The sequence below is a fragment of the Hyperolius riggenbachi genome, chromosome 9, assembly GCF_040937935.1.
Source record: "Hyperolius riggenbachi isolate aHypRig1 chromosome 9, aHypRig1.pri, whole genome shotgun sequence".
Lineage (NCBI taxonomy): Eukaryota > Metazoa > Chordata > Amphibia > Anura > Hyperoliidae > Hyperolius > Hyperolius riggenbachi.
In genome coordinates, this window is record NC_090654.1 from 37,575,584 (window position 1) to 37,598,896 (window position 23,313).

Genomic DNA, 23,313 nt, shown 5'->3' on the forward strand with positions numbered 1-23,313 from the left:
CAGTAGTGGTGGAGGATAAAGTGATATGCTGAGGTGGTGACAGAGATGGAGGAGGTGATGGTGGGGACTGGGGGTGGTGGTAGTAGTAGTAGTGGTGGTGTGTGAGGTGAATGGTGACCATGGAGATAGGATATGCTGAGGTGGAGGTGGTGACACTGAGATGGAGGAGGTGATGGTGGGGGTGGTAGTAGTAGTAGTAGTATTATGTGTGAATGGTGACCATGGAGAGAGGATATGCTGAGGTGGAGGTGGTGACACTGAGATGGAGGAGGTGATGGTGGGGGTGGTAGTAGTAGTATGTGTGAATGGTGACCATGGAGAGAGGATATGCTGAGGTAGGTGGAGGTGGTGACACTGAGATGGAGGAGGTGATGGTGGGGGTGGTAGTAGTAGTGGTGTGTGAGGTGAATGGTGACCATGGAGAGAGGATATGCTGAGGTGGAGGTGGTGACACTGAGATGGAGGAGGAGGTGATGGTGGGGGTGGTAGTAGTAGTAGTATGTGTGAATGGTGACCATGGAGAGAGGATATGCTGAGGTGGAGGTGGTGACACTGAGATGGAGGAGGTGATGGTGGGGGTGGTAGTAGTAGTAGTAGTAGTATGTGTGAATGGTGACCATGGAGAGAGGATATGCTGAGGTGGAGGTGGTGACAGAGATGGAGGCGGGCCGGTGAGGGATGAGGTGGAAGGGGAAGTTGTGGGGCCTCAGTCCGGCCTCCTCCATCTTCCTCCCGGTAGCAGCGCTGTGCGGTGTCCCCTCCCGCTACGATGGAAATGATGTCGCTCCTCTCCGCCGCCTGCATTATCCTCACCGTCTTCATGTTCTCCAGCGGCCTGTGAGTGCTGCCCCTCCCCCGCTGCGGCCTGCTCATCCCCGGCCTGGAGTACCGCCGCTGCCAGGCCTCTTCCCGCCACCCCCCGTGCGGCTTACCCCGCCGCCAACCCCGGGCTGGAGCACCGCCCCCTGGCCCTTCTATGCACACTGTGCCTGGGAGCTGCGGGATGCTCACCCTCACCTGTGCCCCCTCCACCTCCCTGGGCTCCCCTCACCAGTGCCCCCTCCACCTCCCAGGGCTCCCCACACCCCCTTCACTGCACTTCTACTATCACCTCTGCATCATTATTATGTTTTAATAACTGTGTTATAACTACAGTATATTCTTACTCTTTTAGCACTTTTATAATAATTCACCAAGGACACATTAATATTATTGTTATCATTATTATAGATTAACCGATTATAGCAGCGAAACCCTCACGTCCCTCCAGTGGGTTCACAGTGGGCAGGAACGCCAGGGAACAGGAAATTCGCGCTAAACACGTTATCCCTGCATTGCGTCGCATACAGTGAAGTATACAGTCAATGAAAAATATGCTTCACTGACCTTTAACACATGTTTCTTGCGTTAACGTACTGCATGCAATGCGTTGAGATGTCGCACGCTGTTCCACCACACTGTGAACGTCGCATAGGTAATACATAGCAGTGCACAAAGCCGCGTTACAATGCGCCTGTTACGCCGTCGCAGCACCCCTGTAACACACCAATGTGAATGTTGCCCAGAGCCCCTTTGTCATTAGAGTTGAGATTTTAAATCAAAATTACCTGTTTGTTTTTTTTCACCTTTTTTAATGTATACACTAGTTACTGGAATTGGCGGAGCCAAAACTTTATGGATCCTTTCAAACTGATGGTGTCGCAGCGCTGTTGAGAAGTCACACATCGTGTGTTAAGTGTTTAATGCAACCATACAGTGAAGCATACTGGACAATCTAAGTATGCTTCACTGCCACTAAAAAGGAGCATGATGTCTGGTAAACGCAGTGCATGCGGCCCCACTTCACTCAATGTGAAATAGAAATATCATTTAACCGCGTTGGGATTGGGATGATTCTGTCCGTTGCGACGAAACGGGGCTAATCGTCGTCTGTGAGCAACTGACTGATTGAAAGCTTGATTAATGGATCATTTCATTTAGGAACCCGATTAGGCTCGTGTTAAAATTTGAACAACTATGGGAAATTACATATGGCCATACCAATGCAATCTCAATATCACTCCATTATCATATTTCCTTTAGTAATATAGCCATTGCTTTATTATTACTGCACCTTTATTTTATGCTGCTGTAGGGGCTTTTTTCCATTGTATGTGCTCCGATCTGATTTTTGGAGCAGAAACCATTTGCTGATTGCCAGGACACTTGCTCTGGTTATCACTTCCCACTGCTTGTGTTGCAATGCAATTCAAATTAATGTCAAATTGCAATGGACTGCTTGCTGTATTTTTGGTGCGATTGACATTTAGCGCAATTGAACTGGAGTTTATAGTACCCCTGAACTGAGAGGCCTATGGAGACTGCCATATTTATTTCCTTTTACCCAACATCAGTTGCCTGGCTGTCCTGCTGATCGCTATAGCTGCAGTAGTGTTTGAATCACACGCCTGAAACAAGAATGTCACTAATCCAGTCAGACTTCTATCAGAAACATCTGATCTGCATGCTGGCTCAGGGTCTATGGCTGACAGTGTTGGAGGTAGAGGATCCGCAGCACAGCCAGGTAATGTGCATTGTTTGATGCAACACTATCCGAATGGTCGGTACAGCAGAGTCCCGGTATCCGCCACCAGCGTGGGTCGCCGGATGCATGTGCTTGCCGGTTGCTTGACTAACCAGCTGAAAAAGCACAAACCTGCCCTCCAAGTACTCGCCGAGCCTCCAGCGATGTCTCGTGGTCTCCCTGCAGCTCCTAGTGGTTTTCCGGCATCCTCCGTGTACGTAAGTCGGTGTGTCACCTGACTTACATTGGGTCAGGTGACACGCTGGCTTACGGTCACGGAACCGCAAAGCCGCTAGGAGGCCGCTAGCAGCCGCAGGGGGACTACGAGACATCGCTGGAGGCTCGGTGAGTATTTCAAAACTCCTCCAAACCCCCAAAATGAAAAGGTCCCCGTTTTCTCCTCAGGCATGCTAGTTAGTTGAGACTTCTGGTTGCCTAAATTCAGAATAACAGGGACTGTATAATGCTGGGTACACACAATGCGTTTTTTTCTGCTCGATCGTTTTTTCCGCTCAATTCTTATCTTACGCTAGTTTTTCTTATCTTTTTTCATTCACTACTATGAGAAATCGAACGGTAAAACGATAGAGAGTAATATCGGACATGACAGAATTTATCAATCAAACGCATCTATCGAACGCAAAAATGAAACGCGTGTACCCAGCATTAGGGAGAATATTATGCCTGGTACACACCATGCAATTTCCCATCAGATAGATAGACTGAATCAATTATTTCCCACAGGTCCAATCTGATTTACTTTCATTTTTCTGATCGATTTTGTATAGAAGTGATCCGAAAATCTTATCAGAAAAACGATCTGAAATCAGATGGGACCTGTTGGAAATAATCAATTCGACGCGGCTATCTGACGTGCCGTGCAGCTGGCAGGGACACAGGAGGACACAGGGTTATGAAATGGGATTCCCCTTCCTCTCATTATCACCTACCGTATATACTCGCATACAAGCCGAATTTTTGACCCCCAAAAAGTGGGTCAAAAGTTGGGGGGTCGGCTTGTATGCGAGTCATGTGGTAGTGGGCACTATACTAGCTATACTGGGCACTATACTAGCCATACTGGGCACTATACTAGCCACACTGGGCACTATACTAGTTATACTGGGACACACTATGGGAATAAGGCGGCCAGCATTTCCTACCCCCGGCTTATATGGAGGTCAATCATTTTTTACTGTTTTTTTAGGTAAGGGGGGGTCAGCTTATATGCGAGTATATACGGTATTTGCCATTCATGTCAACGTGATATATTTGCACACTAGTTTAGTTTAGGGGACCCAGCAGGAAACCTCATAGGGAAGCTCCACTAACCTGATTAAGTGGACAGCACCCTCTTGAAATGCTAGGTTTTAAATCAGCCTTTCTCAACCTTTTTAGCCTGGAGGAACCCTGCAAATAATTTTTGAATCTTGAGGAACCCCTGCATATATTTTGCAGGAGGCTTTAAAAGTAGGTTTGGCTGATTATTTCACTACTCCCTATTACACTGCCCCTTATTATAATGTCTCCTTATTGTAGTGCTTTTTTTATTAATGTGCTCATTATTATTCTGACCTTCAATTTAGTGCTTCCTTTTACAATACCACCTATTATAATGTGCTTTATTGTGCTTTGCTCATGATGGGGGAAAATGTCAAGGACTCCTGCAGAGTACCACAGGAACTCTAGTTGAGATAAAAAAAAAATAGATAGAGATAGCTAGATATAGATATATAGATAGATATATACAGTATATACTAGTGACCTAAGCCCGTTTAAAAAGAGGCTCTAGGTCTGTCACCGCCGTTCAGTCGGCCTGTCCTGCTTCCTGTCCCAACAGCTGTCAGTGCAGGACATGCGCAGTAGCGCAAAAGCACTGACACAGGGACAGGACGCAGGATATATCTGTGACAATAACAGTGTAGTTTCCTTATTGCCATTCCTCTCGCCTTGTTATTCCTATAATAATATTGTATTATTATTATCATCATCTGATAACAGCAGAATCTCCCATCACTGCTATGTTACCTCAGCACCAGTCCTATATCATATCATCGCCATATTCCTATTGGAAGCTATTTTGGTCCAGTTTCTGGTCTCCTCCTTTGTTGTACTTTGTACTTGTTCCGTATATAGTTGCAGGTTTGTCACTTGTACTCTCTGTTTTTGTTTGATTGTACAGAGCTGATATTATGTTTGGCGCTTTTTAAATAAAAGTTAAAGGGATACTGTAGGGGGTCGGGGGAAAATGAGCTGAACTTACCCGGGGCTTCTAATGGTCCCCCGCAGACATCCTGTGTTGGCGCAGCAACTCACCGATGCTCCGGCCCCGCCTCCAGTTCACTTCTGGAATTTCTGACTTGAAAGTCAGAAAACGACTGCGCCTGCGTTGCCGTGTCCTCGCTCCCGCTGATGTCACCAGGAGCGTACTGCACAGGCACAGACCATACTGGGCCTGCGCTGTGCGCTCTTGATGACATCAGCGGGAGCGAGGACAAGGCAACGCAGGCGCAGTGGTTTTCAGACTTTAAAGTCTGAAATTCCAGAAGTGAACCGGAGGCGGGGCCGGAGCATCGATGAGTGGCTGCGCCAACACAGGATGTCTGCGGGGGACCATTAGAAGCCCCGGGTAAGTTCAACTCATTTTCCCCCGACCCCCTACAGTATCCCTTTATTATGTGACAATAGCAATGCGATCTCTAGACTCCAACCCATCAATTACTACTCCATTACCATTGCTATAATCACATTACAATCTCGCTATTATTTTTCTTATTATGTCATCCACAAATAACCATCCCTTCAGTATCTCCTGATCACTTCCTCTATATAATCATCATTATTATTACTCACTACTAATGTAACAATGCCATGACACTGCTCAATACTCTTAGCCAGACAGACAGTGCCGTGACAGAGGAACTTTAACCCAGGATTGAAGTTCATCTTTCATCCAAATCAGTAGCCAGTACCCCCTTTCCCAGGAGAAATCTTTAGCTTTTTTTGCAATAGATCATCGGGGGGTCTCTATGGCTGATATTGTGGTGAAACCCCTCCCACAGTGTGATGTCATGACCATGGTCTCTGAACCTTGTTGCATTGTGGGAAATAATGGCTTTTTTCAACTGCCAGGCAAGCAGTATCTCCCTCTGTGCATAGAACTCTCTGTAATGAACATTCTGCACAGATGACCTGGCAGAACTAAAATGTCACTACCAGTGATACATTTCAGAATGTAAATCAGGGAGAGGAAAGATTTTACAATGACCAAACACTGACTGAGTAATCTATAGATGGATATTGTAAACAATAAGCAATTTTATTAAATATGTTATTTTTTACTACAGTTCCTCTTTAAAGTGTACCTCAGTGTCCTCCCAATCTGTGCTGCTGTCACCCCTGTTAACCTCCCTAGCATTCTGCGGGGGGGGGGGGGGGGGGGGGGGCGCGGCGCTATGCAACCGACCCTGTCAGCGCACTCTGCTGCAGCAGCATATAAATGACGATTTATGCAATGGGGGCGGAGCATCGAAACCACAAATGCACTGGCCAGGTATAAAACTGGCCTCAATCTTCCCTGCTCACTGCATTTATCCTAGAGCACCGACATATTCTGAGGCTCTGTATCCTTGGCGAATGAACTTGTGGTTATTACAGTACAGGGATGCGCACACTACAGAACTGAGTGTTCAGAACAATCCATCTGTCCTATATCTATCATTGCCACACATAGAAAGATGCTGTAATGATGTATCCTGTGGCTGTCGCTGCGTTCTGTAGAACTATCTCTGTCAGCTCCGCAGGAATAAATAGCACAGCAGACTCTGTACAGTACTGAGGTGTTACTCATGTCATTACTGATAAGACATAATGATCGCTGTTACTCATAGCAATGCTAGGATCTGACCCATCTTCTCCTTTGTCTGGTCAGGTCTGATCTGCGGCTGATGGTCTCCAAGAAAAGTGTTGACAACATCCAGTTCCTGCCATTCCTCACTACAGATCTGAAGTAGGTTTGAGGTCCCTGAAGCACTATCATGTGTTGGGTGAGTCTGTGAGCTTGCCTGCACCCCAATATCTGCGAGAAAGAGTGAGCTTGCCTGCACCCCAATATCTGAGAGAATGAGGAGTGAGACTGCCTGCACCCCAATATCTGAGAGAATGAGGAGTGAGACTGCCTGAACGCCAATATCTGAGAGAATGAGGAGTGAGCTTGCCTTCACCCCAATATCTGCGAGAATGAGTGAGACTGCCTGCACCCCAATATCTGCGAGAATGAGGAGTGAGACTGCCTGCACGCCAATATCTGCGAGAATGAGTGAGACTGCCTGCACCCCAATATCTGCGAGAATGAGGAGTGAGACTGCCTGCACCCCAATATCTGCGAGAATGAGGAGTGAGACTGCCTGCACGCCAATATCTGCGAGAATGAGGAGTGAGACTGCCTGCACGCCAATATCTGCGAGAATGAGTGAGACTGCCTGCACCCCAGTATCTGCGAGAATGAGGAGTGAGACTGCCTGCACCCCAATATCTGCGAGAATGAGGAGTGAGACTGCCTGCACCCCAATATCTGCGAGAATGAGGAGTGAGACTGCCTGCACCCCAATATCTGCGAGAATGAGGAGTGAGAATGCCTGCACCCCAATATCTGTGAGAATGAGAAGTGAGACTGCCTGCACCCCAATATCTGTGAGAATGAGGAGTGAGAATGCCTGCACCCCAATATCTGTGAGAATGAGAAGTGAGACTGCCTGCACCCCAATATCTGCGAGAATGAGGAGTGAGACTGCCTGCACCCCAATATCTGCGAGAATGAGGAGTGAGACTGCCTGCACGCCAATATCTGCGAAAATGAGGAGACTGCCTGCACCCCAATATCTGCGAGAATGAGTGAGACTGCCTGCACCCCAATATCTGCGAGAATGAGTGAGACTGCCTGCACCCCAGTATCTGCGAGAATGAGGAGTGAGACTGCCTGTACCCCATATCTGCAAGAACCCCTGGGGAAGACAATTTACACTGGGGGGTGTCAGAGACCCATTTTGGATAGATTTCATCATGCTGGAATATATCAGCAATTGGTCTGCAGTATATGGGAAGCCCTTCTGCATGTAATTGGATGGAGCATGGTCTTGTTTTTTTTTTTTTTTTCCATGGCATGTTAACTTTATTGGTATAAACGTACTAAGTACAGTGGCCCAGGAGGATTGGCAATCACGCTGTTAACAATACAGTAATATAATGTGCAGAGGTAAAGACAGCATATTGAGCAAAGAGTAAACAGAGAGCAATCAAAAATGGATTTCCAAAAATATACATTAATGTGCAGCGTATGGAACAGGTCCAGTGACAAGAGGCAATCAAAAGAAAAATACCGGAACATGAGCTTGAGAATGGCTTGTGGTGTACTGATCCAGCCAGAGGTATCTGTAAATCCTAGATTTATAATAAAAGATATGAGATAAAAGATAAGTGTAATGATTGAATAGGAATTGAGGATTCTGGTGAGAGTAAAGGTGGCCATACACTCGTTAGATCAGCAGCAGATAGATCATCAGATAGATTTCTGATCTATCTGATGTGTTTAGGAACATTTTTTTTTTACTAGGAACAGTTTTCCAATAGATTTCAGTATGAAATCTATTGAAAGTCCATCTGATGGCATTTTTTTGCCATCAGATTTCCATTAGGTCCAATGCAAAATGATAAACAATCTCAACGGATCGACCTACATTTTCCAGCATGTCAGATCAATCAAAATCGTCCGCAAATCGATTGATCAATCAATCGATTTGCGATCGATCGATTTCAATTGATCGATCGGCCGCTACTCAGCTCAGTGTATGGGCCCCTTAAGATTGCAGGGGTGCTGATTGATAGGAGGTGTGGATTTCAGTAAAGAGAAATTTTAGTAAAGAGAAATTATAATGGTACTGATGGGATAGAAGTGAAGGATTCTGAGTAGAAAGTGGTTGGTAGAAGTTATAGGATTGGAGTGAAGGATTCTGGGTAAGGATTGTGTATGTTGGTAGTGATAGAATTAGAGTGAAGGATTCTGGGTAGAGAATGTACAGTGGCAGTGATAGGATTAGAGTGAAAGATTCTGGGTAGGGATAGTGTATGGTGGTAGTGATAGGATTGGAGTGAAGGATTCTCGATATAGAGTGTATGGTGGAAGTTACAGAATTAGATTGCAGGATTCTGAGTAAAGAGTATATAGTTGTAGTGATATCCGCCGAGTGGATCAGTCAAAAACAGTCTTATCAGTCTGCCGATAGCTTATACTAACTTGCAACTGTCGGCAGTACAAACGCACCGCGGGAGGGTCTGATGGACCCGTCGTTTGAAAAAGTATGGCGTGTGTACACGCCTAGGATAGGGAAGTGGGTGTGTGTGGTCAGGGGTGAGCCTGGGGTGCCTGGCACCTAGGTGCAAGATTTTTTCTGGCGCCTATGGGAGTGGTTAAATTAACCACGCCCAACCACATAACCACACCCATGTCCTGCCTAATCACACCCACACCTTCCACCTCTTTACGCATGCATGTGATACTCCATTCTTACCCCTCTTCCATGGGCTTGCTCCTGGCTGGCTTTGGCTGCCTGCGAGTCTGCTAGTCTCTGGACTGACTCAGGCTGAGAGGCTCTGCGAGTGCGACGCAGTCACACACTGCGTACTTCTGGCTGCCTGCGGCCACCCTACTTTCGCTCGCTGCTGGCACCTCCCCCCACCAAGCCCAAGCGTGAGGTGGGCTGCCTGTATCTTTCCCGTTGCGCCGCCAGCCAGTGTTGCCAACCTTTCACGTTATTTTTTTACTGACAAATACCTAAAAATTTACTGAGAAAAGATTTTTTACTGACAAAATTTTCACACTAAATGCACATAAGAGACAGCGTTTCACCAGTAAATGCACGTAATGTCAGACAGCCTTTCATCAGTAAATGCACATGAGAGACAGCTTTTCCCCAGTAAATGCACATAATAGGAGACCGCTTTTCCCTAGTAAATGCACATAAGAGACTGCTTTTCCCCAGTAAATGCACATAATAAGAGACCGCTTTTCACCAGTAAATGCACATAAAAAGACCGCTTTTCACCAGTAAATGCACATAAAAAGAGACCGCTTTTCACCAGCAAATGCACATAAGAGACAGCTTTTCACCAGTAAATGCACATAATGACAAACAGCCAGTGTCCCCAGTATATGTAGCCAGCCTGGACCCCCTTTAGTTAGCGAGTGACAGGGAGCCCCTTTAGTTAGCGAGTGACAGGGAGCCCCTTTAGTGAGCGAGTGACAGGGAGCCCCTTTAGTGAGCGAGTGACAGGGAGCCCCTTTAGTGAGCGAGTGACAGGGAGCCCCTTTAGGTAGTGAGTGACAGGGAGCCCAGTTAGTGAGTGACAGGGAGCCCCATTAGTGAGTGAGTGACAGGGAGACCCGTTAGTGAGTGAGTGACAGGGAGACCCGTTAGTGAGTGAGTGACAGGGAGACCCGTTAGTGAGTGAGTGACAGGGAGACCCGTTAGTGAGTGAGTGACAGGGAGCCCCATTAGTGAGTGAGTGACAGGGAGCCCCATTAGTGAGTGAGTGACAGGGAGCCCCATTAGTGAGTGACAGGGAGCCCCATTAGTGAGTGACAGGGAGCCCCATTAGTGAGTGACAGGGAGCCCCATTAGTGAGTGAGTGACAGGGAGCGCCATTAGTGAGTGAGTGACAGGGAGCGCCATTGGTGAGCGAGTGACAGGGAGCGCCATTAGTGAGCGAGTGACAGGGAGCGCCATTAGTGAGCGAGTGACAGGGAGCGCCATTAGTGAGCGAGTGACAGGGAGCGCCATTAGTGAGCGAGTGACAGGGAGCGCCATTAGTGAGCGAGTGACAGGGAGCGCCATTAGTGAGCGAGTGACAGGGAGCGCCATTAGTGAGCGAGTGACAGGGAGCGCCATTAGTGAGCGAGTGACAGGGAGCCCCCCTCTAGCCGTGACAGGGAGACCCGTTAGTGAGTGACAGGGAGCGCCATTAGTGAGTGACAGGGAGCGCCATTAGTGAGTGAGTGACAGGGAGCCCCCCTCTAGCCGTGACAGGGAGACCCGTTAGTGAATGACAGGGAGCCCCATTAGTGAGTGACAGGGAGCGCCATTAGTGAGTGAGTGACAGGGAGCGCCATTAGTGAGTGAGTGACAGGGAGCGCCAGCAGTGAGCGAGTGACAGGGAGCCCCCCTCTAGCCGTGACAGGGAGACCCGTTAGTGAGTGACAGGGAGCCCCATTGGTGAGCGAGTGACAGGGAGCCCCCCTCTAGCCGCCGCCGCTCCCCCCTTACCTGGCAGTCAGTCAGTCAGCCAGCACTCAGCAGACCTCAAGATCAGCGGCGACCCGACCAGTAAGTGCGGGCGCCGGACGCACCCGCTCTATATGCGGAAGTGATGTCACTTCCGCATATCAGTGCGGGCGCTGGGTCCTAGCGCCCGCACTATTGGTCGCCGCCTGATCGAGGTCTGACGCAGCGGCGGCGGCTACAGGGAGGGAGGAAGGGAGGGAGAGAGCGGCGGCCAGATGGGGTGAGCGGAGGCTGGGCGGCGCCTGCAATGCACCCGCCCAGGCTCGGCCCTGTGTGTGGTGGCAGTGATAAGAAAGTTGTGAAGGATACTGGGTAGGGAGTAAACAGTGGCAGTGATAGGATAGGCATGAAGGATTCTGGGTAGAGTGTATATGGTGGACTGAAGAAGTAAAACATTTTTTTTAAAGTATACGGTGGCAGTGATAGGATCAGAGTGAAAGATTCTGGGTAGAGGGTGTATGGTGGCAGTGATATGAGTGAAGGATTCTTGGTAGAGAGTGTAGGGTGGTAGTGATAGGAGTGATGGTTCTGGGTAGAAAGTGTATTGTGGCAGTGATAGGAGTGAAGGGTTCTGGGCAGAGAGTGTATGGTGGCAGTGATAGAATAGATGTGAAGGATTCTGGGTAGAGTGCATTGTGGCAGTGATAGGATGAGAGTGAAGGATTCTGGGTAGAGAGTGTCTGGTGGCAATGATAGAATAGGAGTGCAGGATTCTGGGTAAAGAATGTATGGTGGCAGTGATAGGAGTGAAGGATTCTGGGTAGAGAGTGTCTGGTGGCAGTGATAGGAGTGAAGGATTCTGGGTAGAGAATGTATGGTGGCAGTTATAGGATTGCAGCGCAGGACTCTGGTTGGAGAGTGTATTGTAGCATTGATAGGAGTAAAGGATTTTGGGTAGAGTGTATGGTGGCAATTATAGTAGTGAAGGATTTTGGATAGAGGGTGTATGGTGGCATTGATAGGATAGGTGTGAAGGATTCTGGGTAGAGAATGTATGGTGGCAGTTATAGGATTGCAGCGCAGGACTCTGGGTAGAGAGTGTATGGTGGCAGTGATGAGAGTGAAGGATTCTGGGTAGAGAGTGTATGGTGGCAGTTATAGTAGTGAAGGATTCTGGGTAGAGAGTGTCTGGTGGCAGTGAAAGGATAGGTGTTTTGGATTCTGGGTAGAGAGTGTCTGGTGGCAGTGGTAGGAGTGAAGGATTCTGGGTAGAGAATGTATGGTAGCAGTTATAGGTTTGGAGCGTAGGACTCTGGTTGGAGAGTGTATTGTAGCATTGATAGGAGTGAAGGATTCTGGGTAGAGTGTATGGTGGCAATTATAGTAGTGAAGGATTTTGGATAGAGGGTGTATGGTGGCATTGATAGGATAGGTGTGAAGGATTCTGGGTAGAGAATGTATGGTGGCAGTTATAGGATTGCAGCGCAGGACTCTGGGTAGAGAGTGTTTGGTGGCAGTGATAAGAGTGAAGGATTCTGGGTAGAGAGTGTATGGTGGCAGTTATAGTAGTGAAGGATTCTGGGTAGAGAGTGTCTGGTGGCAGTGAAAGGATAGGTGTTTTGGATTCTGGGTAGAGAGTGTCTGGTGGCAGTGGTAGGAGTGAAGGATTCTGGGTAGAGAATGTATGGTAGCAGTTATAGGTTTGGAGCGTAGGACTCTGGTTGGAGAGTGTATTGTAGCATTGATAGGAGTGAAGGATTCTGGGTAGAGTGTATGGTGGCAATTATAGTAGTGAAGGATTTTGGATAGAGGGTGTATGGTGGCATTGATAGGATAGGTGTGAAGGATTTTGGGTAGAGAGTGTCTGGTGGCAGTGATAGGATAGGAGTAAAGGATTCTGGGTAGAAAATGTATGGTGGCAGTTATAGGATTGCAGCGCAGGACTCTGGGTAGAGAGTGTATGGTGGCAGTGATAAGAGTGAAGGATTCTGGGTAGAGAGTGTATGGTGGCAGTTATAGTAGTGAAGGATTCTGGGTAGAGAGTGTCTGGTGGCAGTGAAAGGATAGGTGTTTTGGATTCTGGGTAGAGAGTGTATGGTGGTAGTGATAGGAGTGAAAGATTCTGAGTAGAGAGTGTCTGATAGGAGTGAAGGATTCTGGGTAGAGAGTGTATGGTGGCAGTTATAGTAGTGAAGGATTCTGGGTAGAGAGTGTCTGGTGGCAGTGAAAGGATAGGTGTTTTGGATTCTGGGTAGAGAGTGTATGGTGGTAGTGATAGGAGTGAAAGATTCTGAGTAGAGAGTGTCTGATAGGAGTGAAGGATTCTGGGTAGAGAGTGTATGGTGGCATTGATAGAATAGATGTGAAGGATTCTGGGTAGAGTGCATTGTGGCAGTGATAGGATCAGAATGAAGGATTCTGGGTAGAGAATGTCTGGTGGCAGTGATAGGCGTCAGTGGTGCTCGGATACCCCTTAATCACGGATCCGCATGCAGCCGTTATTATTGGAGCCGCATCAACCCGTGATCGCGTCCCGTATAATTTGCCGCAACCGGCTCTACCCGTATTTCCCCGTGTTTAGTAATATAAAAATCCGCACTGACGTGTCGTGACCCGTAATTTTTCCATGCATATCGCCATGGCCCCATGCGTAGAAATGTACGTGTTAACTGCTGAGATTGCGCATGCGTATCGGTAGACCACACGTACAAAAAATCCACATGTACTAATTGCGCATGCGTAACTGCGGCTTGTACATGTAAAAACGTACGTGTTCTCATGCGTGCTGGGCATGCGTACAACTGTCTGGAAGCAGACATAAGTGACACTAGCAGCACAGTACACTCTGAACTACACTCACTAACTGACAGTATAATCACTGGCTAGCTAAATGCAAGTACTATCAGTAGTATGAGATCACTGAAATGAGCAAAAACGCTGGATTTTTACACCAAAATGCCCTTGCTTGTGACAGAAATGGCCTGGAGATACTCTCTCAGACCACAGTCTCTTGCAAGGACGGAGTTTCTGTAAATGGCCGCTGGTTATATACAGGAGGGGAGGGCATAGCCTCCCCTCCTGTGATTGGTTGCTCTAGCCTGCGTCAGGGGCCTCTGATTGGCCCAGTGACATGTTTTGGGAAAAATCCGCATCACGGCCGCGATTACGGGTCGTGATCCGTATTTTTGTACGCATGCCGTGATCCGGATTTGATGCGATGCCGTGATCCATGCGGATCACGGCCTTTATGATGCGTAAAAATGGCCGTGAATCACGCGTACCCGTGATCACGACCATTCGTGATAGCACCACTGGTAGGTGTGGAGGATTCTGGGTAGAGACTCTGCAGGGTGGCAGTGGTAGGAATGAAGGGTTCTGATAAAGAAGATATGCTGATTAACATGAGCTTATGTCTGTCGCACAGTAACCTGGGCTGGTTCTATTATGGGTATCTGAAGTCGGATGCAACGCTGATGACGGTGAACACCATCGGTGCCGCCCTGCAGACGTTGTACATGGTTGCCTACATCTTCTACTCCACCGAAAAGGTACAGCAGCTTATGACATCCATTATGTTCCCATTTTCCAAATGTTCTTTATATATTATTATGTACACTCACCACTCTGTCCTCCACAGCGCCAGCCTGTCTCGCGTGTCATTGCCACACTAGTGATCCTGGTTTTAGCCTTCTTCTACTTTTCTCAACTGGTCCCCGACATGAATGACCGCCTGAACCAGCTGGGTCTGTTCTGCAGTGTCTTCACCATCAGCATGTACTTGTCTCCGCTGGCTGACTTGGTAACTGTCCTTCCTCACCACAACCACAGTTCTGTATAGAAGAAGTAGCAATAGAGGATGCAGAGGCTGCTATACCATGGCCAGGGCTGGATTTACCATAAGGCACTATAGGCTCGTGCCAACAGGCGCCTAATGATGGGAAGGCGACTCACTCCCCTCCCCTAGTGTCTGTCTCCCACCTTTTCTGTGCAGAGTCCCTAGTGGAGTGTAAATGAGAGCTTACTCATCCAGGTCTCGGCATTCCACTGACGAGATCTCCCTTCAGTCTGGGGCACATCTAGCTACCGAATACTTGGGGGCACCTCTAGCTATTTAAAGAGACTGTATTAAAAAAAAAGTTCTCATGGGGGGTACTTACCTCAGGAGGGGGAAGCCTCAGGGTCCCAATGAGGCTTCCCTCATCCCTGTAGCTGCAGGGAATCCAGCACTGGCTCCCCCGAATCCTCCCGCAATCCTCCCCCGACAAGCCTGACAAGGCTTGGTTTATTTACCTCGCCAGGATCCAGCGCAGTAGCGGCTCTTTGGGCTAGGCGGAAATAGCCGAGCCCAATCGTATCCGCTCTACTGCACAGGCGCAAAAGGACTTGTGCCTGCGGATCGATTGGGTTTGGCTATTTCCGCTTTAACCCGAAGGAAGAGCAACACAGGATCGCAGAAGGTAAATATTTACACCTCCGCACTCCGGGGGGCTGCAGTAGGTGATTGCGGGACACCGGAGGACTGGGAGAGCCTTGTTAGGATCCAGAGGCTTCACCCCTCCCAAGGTAAGTACCCTCCAGGGGAAGTTTTTCTTAATATAGAGTCTCTTTAATACTGAGGATAGCTCTGGCTACCTAGTACTAAGGGGCACCTGTAGCTACCCTTGATGGGCAGGTGAACTAAGGGAGAAGTGACGGCTGGGCCAGCCACTGTACTTGTAGGTTCATGGAGGGTGACGTCAAGGGTGCAAGGACATCTTTGCCCATAGACTCCTGTGAAGTAAATCCAGGTCTGACCAGGGCCCCTGGACCTACTTTAATTTGAATGGCTCAGTTCTAATCTGCAGGCAGTTTGCATGCAGGGCAATATTATTGTCATCCAGTTGACCATCACTAACATTGAGATATCTGAGTTGCCATTTCGGCATACCAAGGTGGGCGGCAACACACTAAGATGGGCGGGAACACTGTGGGAGGAGATCTCATTACTGTACTGGAGTACAGAAATGAGTCGAGAAGACACCATGTGACTCAGCTTATTAGACTCCGCCTATAATTGCTCTATAGCACACATGTCAAACTCTGGCCTGCAGTGCCATCAGATCTGGCCCGCCAGTGATTTCCCCATTTTGCATTATATTTGGCCCACAAACACCTGAATGCTAAGCCAATATGGCTAATCGCTGAAAGTATAAAGCCACATGGTGAAGGGAGAGGAGCAACCAGACACCAGGGAACTGTATAAGGGCTGGAACCCACAAGAGCGTTTTTTTGAGCATTTTGGCAGCGCTGCGATACGCTAGCGGTTTGCCAAAACGCTCAGCTGATGTTAATGGATGGGGCAACTTCCACAGGAGCGTTTGCGTTTCCCAGAAACGCAAACGCAGGACCTGCAGCATTTTGGGAGCGTTAGCGCTTCAATGTAAAGTATTGAAACGCCAGCAGAAACGCTCAGCAAAACCTAAACTGAGCGGTTTTGCTAGCGTTTTGCGGTTCAGCACACTGTAACAAATTTAAAAATAATTCACAGGACCAATCAGGATAAAAACGCAAAACGCTACACAACCGCTGAGGAAAAAAATACACTGTTGCAAAACGCGACCGAAAACGCGCATGAATCTGCTTGCAAACCGCTCAGACAAAACGCTAGCGGTTGCGTTTTGCGTTTGCGGATTTCAGTGGGTTCCAGGCCTAAGGGAGAAAGGGGGACCACTGGAATCTAGGAAACGGTATAGGAGAGGGAGGAGGACACGGCATCAGGAAACTGTATAAGGGAGGTAGGGGGACCATTGGACACCAGGGAACTGTATAAGAGGGGGTAACAGGACACTAGGGGACTGTATAAAGGGGACCACTAGACACCAGGAAACTGTATAGTGGAGGCAGGGGAACCATTAAACACCAGGGAACTGTATAGGGGAGGGAGGGGGATCACGACACCAGGTAACTATATAGTAGAGGGAGGGGGCCACCAGACACCAGGGAACTGTATAAGGGAAGGAGGTGGCCACTAGACACCAGGGAACTGTATAAAGGAGGGGGTGGCCACTAGACATCAAGGTTGGTCCGTGAACTGGTCCTAGTTTTCAGTTTCAGCCCTCTGAGTATTTGAATTTGACACCCATACTATGTTTTTTTGTGGACTGATCCTTGAAGCTTACTACCCTCTAAGCTCAGCAGTTAAGAAATGTAGGGGGATGGTCAGTTGAGATGCTAATAATTATTCATTGATGATGATTGTATGCAGCGTGGAAATGGACGGATCAAATGCAGCTGATGTGTAATTTGCATAACCTTTGCATCAACTCTATATTATTAGCATGTCATTGACCATCCCTAGGTGTGAGCCATGTTGGGTACATGACTAGTAAGGTTTATCACTTGTGTAATAGTAATATTGAATCTGGTCCTCCACAGGCCCAGATCATCCGAACCAAATCTACAAAGTGCCTTTCCTTACCGCTGACGATCACCACTTTCCTGGCCTCCACTTCCTGGGTGCTGTACGGCCTGCAACTCAATGACGCCTACATCATGGTGAGTGCGTACTGCTACTGACGTCAGTAATACAGCCCAACGTCATGGAAAACAATTCATATTCATCTTGGACCGCGTGGGACAGAGTCGAAAACTCTCTTAACCCCCTTTGGCGGTATGATTCTTCTGGATTTTAGGGTCTAAAAGCAGTACAGTTTTTTTGCCTGCTATCAGACCCTAAAACCTGGAAAAAAATCATGCTGCTAGGGAGTTCTGCAGCAGCCCCAGCAATCACTCACCTCCCTGAGCTCCTGCGCTGCAGTTTTCCCTCCGTCCTCTGGGTGGCACTGTAACCCTAAAGTGAGTTTGCCGGCTGTCGTCATGATGACAGACTGTGATCTCCCCAGGGGAAGCAGAGCCTTGGAGGAGCGGAAGAAGGATGGCGGCCGACAACGGGATGCCCCGGGAGGTGAGTTGAAACGCCTGTCGCACGCATTGCTCTGCATAGAGCCTCCGGCCGCTCAAGGTTACTGCTCTGAGCTGCGGTTTTACACCCGACCGTAGTTTGGGGCTACCGCCAAGAAGGTTAAAGTGTACCCGAGCTGAGCATATATAAAAGTTTTATACATACCGGAGTTACACATAGAGGGCGCACTTCTTTTGCACAGACTAGCAGCGACTGGAGGAAGTTACATTACCAAAGACCCGGTACCTAAGAGGGAGAAGACTGAGGATGGCAGCATGGGAGCGATCCGTGCGCATGGAGCTGGAGGAAGCCCCAGGTATGTATAAAACTTTGATATACCTGTATGCTAAGCTCCGGTTTCCTTTAAAGCGGATCCAAGATGGAAAAGTAACTATAACAAGAAACTTGTCTATATATCTTATCTAAAGTTTAATTTATTTACACAGCAAATCTAGCTGCAAACAGCTTCAAAAGTTTATGATTATTTATTGCTGTGATACAATGACAGCAGCCATGTTCTGTTTGTCACACTACCCTGTGGCAAGCTGATAGCATCTCCAGCACTCAGCCTGTGGAAAATGTCACTCCCCCCTCCTCCTCTCTCCTCCCCTCTGCAATCTCTGGCTAGTAACCTCCTCCTCCTGCCCAGACTGAGCTCCCATAAGCCCTAGCTACAGTGCCAAGGCACTCTGAAGCTGTGGGCGAGGCTTGTTTAGTTTATAGGGAATTAGAGTATTAAAGAGACTCTGTAACAAAAATGTCATCCTTTTTTCTACTATCCTACACGTTCCTAAACCTATTCTAATGTGCTCTAGCTTACTGCAGCACTTTCTACTATCACCGTCTCTGTAATAAATCAACTTATCTCTCTGGATTTGTCGCCCTGTGTCTGGAAGGCTGCCAACTCTTCAGGGTTGTTGATCTGTTATGCACAGCCCCCTCTATGCACACTCCCGTGTGTGTTATTTAGATTAGGTAGCCACTCTGCTCTCTTGTCAGTGAGAGAAGCTGGATAGAGGTGCGTACACGCACTACCGGCGGCAACGACGGGTCCGCCGGACCCTCCTGCTGGGCGGTCATAAACCGACAGTAGTCCGTGTGTACGCACTGTCGGCGGACTGATAAGGCTGTTTATGAGCTGGGCGGATCGTTCATAAACAGCCTTATCAGTCCGCCGACAGCGAGTACACATGCACTACTGTCGGCTAAAAGACCGCCCAGCGGGAGGGTCCGGCGGACCTGTCGTTGCCGCTGGTAGTGTGTGTGTACGCACCTTAAATCTTCCTCTGTTAGGCTGTGAAAGGAGCTGGCTGTCACATGCTGAGGAATTACAGACACCGCAGAGCTGTCTGCAGGAAGAAACAATCAGCCTTCACTCTTCAGTGGACGATAGCTGCAGGGGATAGAAGGTAAATACATAAATGATCTCTTGTGATTCAAAAGGAAGGCTGTATACAGCCTGCTTGTGTATGGATGTATTTTCTATGTGTGTACATCAACCTACTTCCTGTTTTGGTGGCCATTTTGTTTGTTTATAAACAAACTTTTTAAAACTGTTTTTGACTACTTTTAATGCGGCGGGGAGCGGCGAAATTGTGACTGAGGGGAATAGGAGATGTCCCCTAACGCACTGGTATGTTTACTTTTGTGCGATTTTTAACAATACAGATTCTCTTCAAAACAAAGCAAAAAAAGTATTTGGATTGAGGAATGCCCTATATAAACTATATAAAAGGAACACAATTATGCAAGAAGTAAAAGTTTATCTCGAATCCACTTTAAAGTAAACCTGAGGGTTACAAGAAATTTATACATACCTGGGACTTCCTCCAGGCCCCTTCAGGCTTATTGCACACTACATGCAATTCAGATTTTTTTATATGATCCGGTTTTTGATTCAGAGCAGCATGCGGTACTTTTTTTTTTTTAATGGGAATCAAAAATCGGATCATCTAAAAAAATCGGAATTGAATGCAGTGAGCAAGAGGCCTCAGGCTGATCGGTGCCTCTCTGTCCTGTTCTGCCTACTGGATACTGCCTACAGGCAATCCAAAAGTTAAAATCACTTTTACTTTTCTTGTTCATAAATGATCATTCCACAGTTTACCTGACTCTTATTTGGTACACAAAACATTTGGTACACAAAAAGGAAGTTGCAGGGAATGCTCAGTTGTCCTTTTTTTCTTCTCTACTTTCCCCTCAGACTTAACTAATGCAGCCTGATTGGCTGAAGCCTCTTTCCCTCCTGTTTCCCCCTCCCACACCTCTGTTCTTCTCTGATTGGCCAATATTTCTCATGCTGAGACAATGCACTTTCTATAGTGGAGGGCGGGCAATGCATACACAATCAGGCAGAGGAGCGTAAGGGAGGAAATGACATCAGGATTGGCTTCGAAATAGCCACACTTAAAGTGAACCAGAGACGAAGCACTCTCATGTATTTCACCATATATATCAGTGGGAACATTAGATAAATCACCTACCCTGCTCTGTTTCATCCTTCACTGCTCAACTTGCTTGTTAACAGCCCTGATAAAATCCCCGACTGAGCATTCAGTCTGGCTTTGCTCAGGAATCATTCTAGCTGAGTCTGTCTTCTCTGATGTCTTTTCAAGCCCAAGCCTGCCCCCTTCTGGCTCTGCTTTACTGTTCTGTATGCTGCAGCATCACAGAGAGCTGTGATGAAATGGGGGGTGCTGCTAATGTAAGGGTATATTGAAAAACATTTTTATCGATATTTGTTGGTCATAAGAGGTTTTTAGAAATGGTGATTTCATTTTGCACAAAGCCCACTAAATAATATGCCTTTCTGATGAACTGTGTTTTGTGTGGAGTGTTAGTAAAAAAAACACAGTGAAAATACCAGTGAAAATACCAGGTATAGTATTTATTTTGTAAAATCTATCGGGGATATGTTTGTTTTGTGCCAAAGCGTTCATCTCTGGTTACCTTTAAAATGGGTAATGCTAAGAAGGATTTTCTCTTTTTTTTACTGAAAAAAAATGGCTAAAATCAAAACGTGGAAGTGCAATACATATGTTATGTAAGTAGAGCAAGTATTTATCTACTTATATATGTGGTTTTTTTCTGAGATATTATGGCTGACAGCTCCTCTTTAAAGCAGTAGGATCAGCCATAGTTTGTCAGGAAAAAAACACATATATAAATAGATAAATACTTGATCTACTTACATAACACATGTATTGTACTGTCCACGTTTTGATTTCAGTAAATGTTATATAGTAAATGATGAGAATTCTATTCCTGGTGGGGGCCATGTCTTTTGCCCACAGTTTGAGGCTAACTCGTGATGTCATTTCTGCCCTTTACTTTTTTTTTTCTTGTCTCCTCCAATCACTGAGTCACCTCAGCCTTGCTTGTAAACACAAGTGAGCAGGGGATCATGTTTCAGATAAGCAGCTGGCAGGGAAATAAAGGGAAGAGGAGGAATATATTATAGATAAAAAGAACCCCCAGCATGCAATTCTTTGGCACCGACTACTAAAGAGCCAGTGCTCCTAAGGTATATGATAACTCCAAATCATAACAGCAGAAAAAGTTTTAAATGCAGGATTAGCATTCTTATAACTTAATACAGTCAGACCAGTTGCTGTTGAAATTTGATTTTTATGGTGACACTTCCGCTTTAAGAGGACCTGTATATCCTATTCACAGTTTCTATTCTTTCTGCAGGTTCCCAACTTGCCGGGTATAGTGACCAGCCTGGTGCGGATCTGGTTGTTCTGGCGCTACTCACAGGACCAGCCCTCCTACAGCCTTCTGCAAACCTAACCTGATCCCGGGCCATACCCGCTACACCAAGTGCCTGAGCCTGACTATGCTGCTTTCCACATAGGGATAGTAATGATATCTTTGCACTTTATCTAGCTTCCCCCTGGGGTAGCCGGTCATTTATCCAGCCTGAGCCATCTCCAGGCGGCTGGCTATTTGTCTGGCTTCCTTCAGGGTAGCTGGTTATTCGTCCAGCTCCAGCCCCCCTCTGGGGGAGTTACTTTTCCTCAGCACTCTGTTCTGGTACTTGGATACGTTCTTGAGGTTGTGGGATTTGCACTTATAATAATTTTCTAAGGTGGCAAAAGGGGACCTGTCAGGGCACATATCATCAGAGCGTTGGCCGTTCACTCGCACATAGGGGAGAGCAGCTGAGTCAGCAGTTGGCATTGCCCCTGCCCTGAGCCGGTCAGCATTTAACTTGTGGCTGAGTCAGGAGAGGCCTCAGCAGCTACACAAACAGAGGCAGAGCCCCTCTCCTGCCAGGAAACACGCGGTGAGTGTGGAGCTCGCTGTCATCACAAGAGCATTGTGTGCTGCTCTCCGGGGACAGACAGCCCTTTGTAACCGGCCCAGATGAGTGGAACATGGAACAGCCCTCCCATCACATGAGAGACAAGAGCCCGCTATGTGCATACCACATAACACAGAGAACTCCTACACACGCTAGACTGTGCTGGCGGGAACTGCACTGTGTGCTTCTCCCACGCCATGTCGACACTCTGCCACGCCCAGCAGAGCAGCATCCCTGGCAGCCATTTTGTTCAGGGTTAGGTTTTGTAGAGATACATTTTATTCAGGCTGCTTCAATGATCAGTACAGTAATATTTCCCACCTTTTCTGACAGACAAGTTTGAGGCCTGTTTTTGAAAAGAGAAACTTTATTCACATTTCCCCCTAAAACATCACATCAGGCCTGAAGCCCACAAGAGCTATTTCAGCTGTGCCTTGGAATCGCCGGCGGTTCCGAAAGCGATATAAATAAAGTTAATGGAGGGGATTCCACGGGAGCGATTGCAACATTTGTTTTTACAAAGAATGGGAATGGCTTCGTTGTGGTCGTTCAAAAGCGATTTTGGAGCAATTTTACTAAAATAAATAAAAAATGCAAATTGCAATCGCTATACAGTCACTACTATAGCATTAAAAAGCGCTTTAATATCACCCATAATCGTACCGGAAAACACAGCAAACAAATGCTACACAAAGCGAAATTACTACTTGCGGTGGGCCCCAGGCCACATAGACCTATTTACCCCCCCACCACCTCTTCCAGCAGCCATGTTGTTCAGGATAGAATTTTGAAAAGAGATCTTTATTTATGCAACATTTTTTCTTCCTGAAACATCATATTACACTAATATTACCCATCTATACTGGTAGCCATGTTGTCCAGGACTGCCAAAAAGGAAACCTTGATTCACATTTCTCCTGTGTGAAATGCCATATTATCGGTACATTAATATTACCTACACAATCCGGCAACCGTGTTGGGGTCAAATTTTAAAAGCATTAGTACACTAAAGTTGATGGTTACACCCGGCAAACGGCTGATTCTCTGGAGGGTTGGCCTTTCTGCATAAGCCTGCACACAACGTATTAATAAATGCTTCACCTGGTCCACACACTCGTCTGTTTGGCTGTAAAGGTCTAAATGCGAGACGTGCAGCAAGTATACACAGTGTAGAGCACTACTAAAGGACATATAGCACATAAAGAAATAACTGTGCACCTGTCTCCTT

At 47.3% G+C, this 23,313-nt stretch overlaps 1 protein-coding gene across 2 annotated transcripts; it reads left to right on the forward strand.

Annotated features, from left to right (window-relative positions):
• Window positions 1–547: 547 nt before the first annotated feature.
• SLC50A1 (solute carrier family 50 member 1) lies at window positions 548–23,313 on the forward strand. 2 transcript variants are annotated; one of them, XM_068252525.1, is made up of 6 exons: window positions 548–566; window positions 6,495–6,572; window positions 14,264–14,387; window positions 14,477–14,638; window positions 17,254–17,373; window positions 21,473–23,313. In XM_068252525.1, the coding sequence occupies exons 2-6, from the start codon at window positions 6,511–6,513 to the stop codon at window positions 21,569–21,571; spliced, it is 567 nt and encodes a 188-aa protein (XP_068108626.1). In that variant the 5' UTR covers window positions 548–566; window positions 6,495–6,510; the 3' UTR covers window positions 21,572–23,313. The 2 variants fall into 2 exon arrangements, with proteins under 2 accessions (XP_068108626.1, XP_068108625.1); XM_068252524.1 differs by lacking the exon at window positions 548–566 and adding an exon at window positions 659–837.

What these genes read in the sequence shown, in the direction of transcription:
- SLC50A1 (XM_068252524.1), top strand. Translation starts at nt 770, where the DNA reads ATGGAAATGATGTCGCTCCTCTCCGCCGCCTGCATTATCCTCACCGTC. An exon ending in TTCCTCACTACAGATCTGAA is followed by an intron (nt 6,573 to 14,263) that starts GTAGGTTTGAGG and finishes TCTGTCGCACAG; the next exon opens with TAACCTGGGCTGGTTCTATT. An exon ending in TCAATGACGCCTACATCATG is followed by an intron (nt 17,374 to 21,472) that starts GTGAGTGCGTAC and finishes TTCTTTCTGCAG; the next exon opens with GTTCCCAACTTGCCGGGTAT.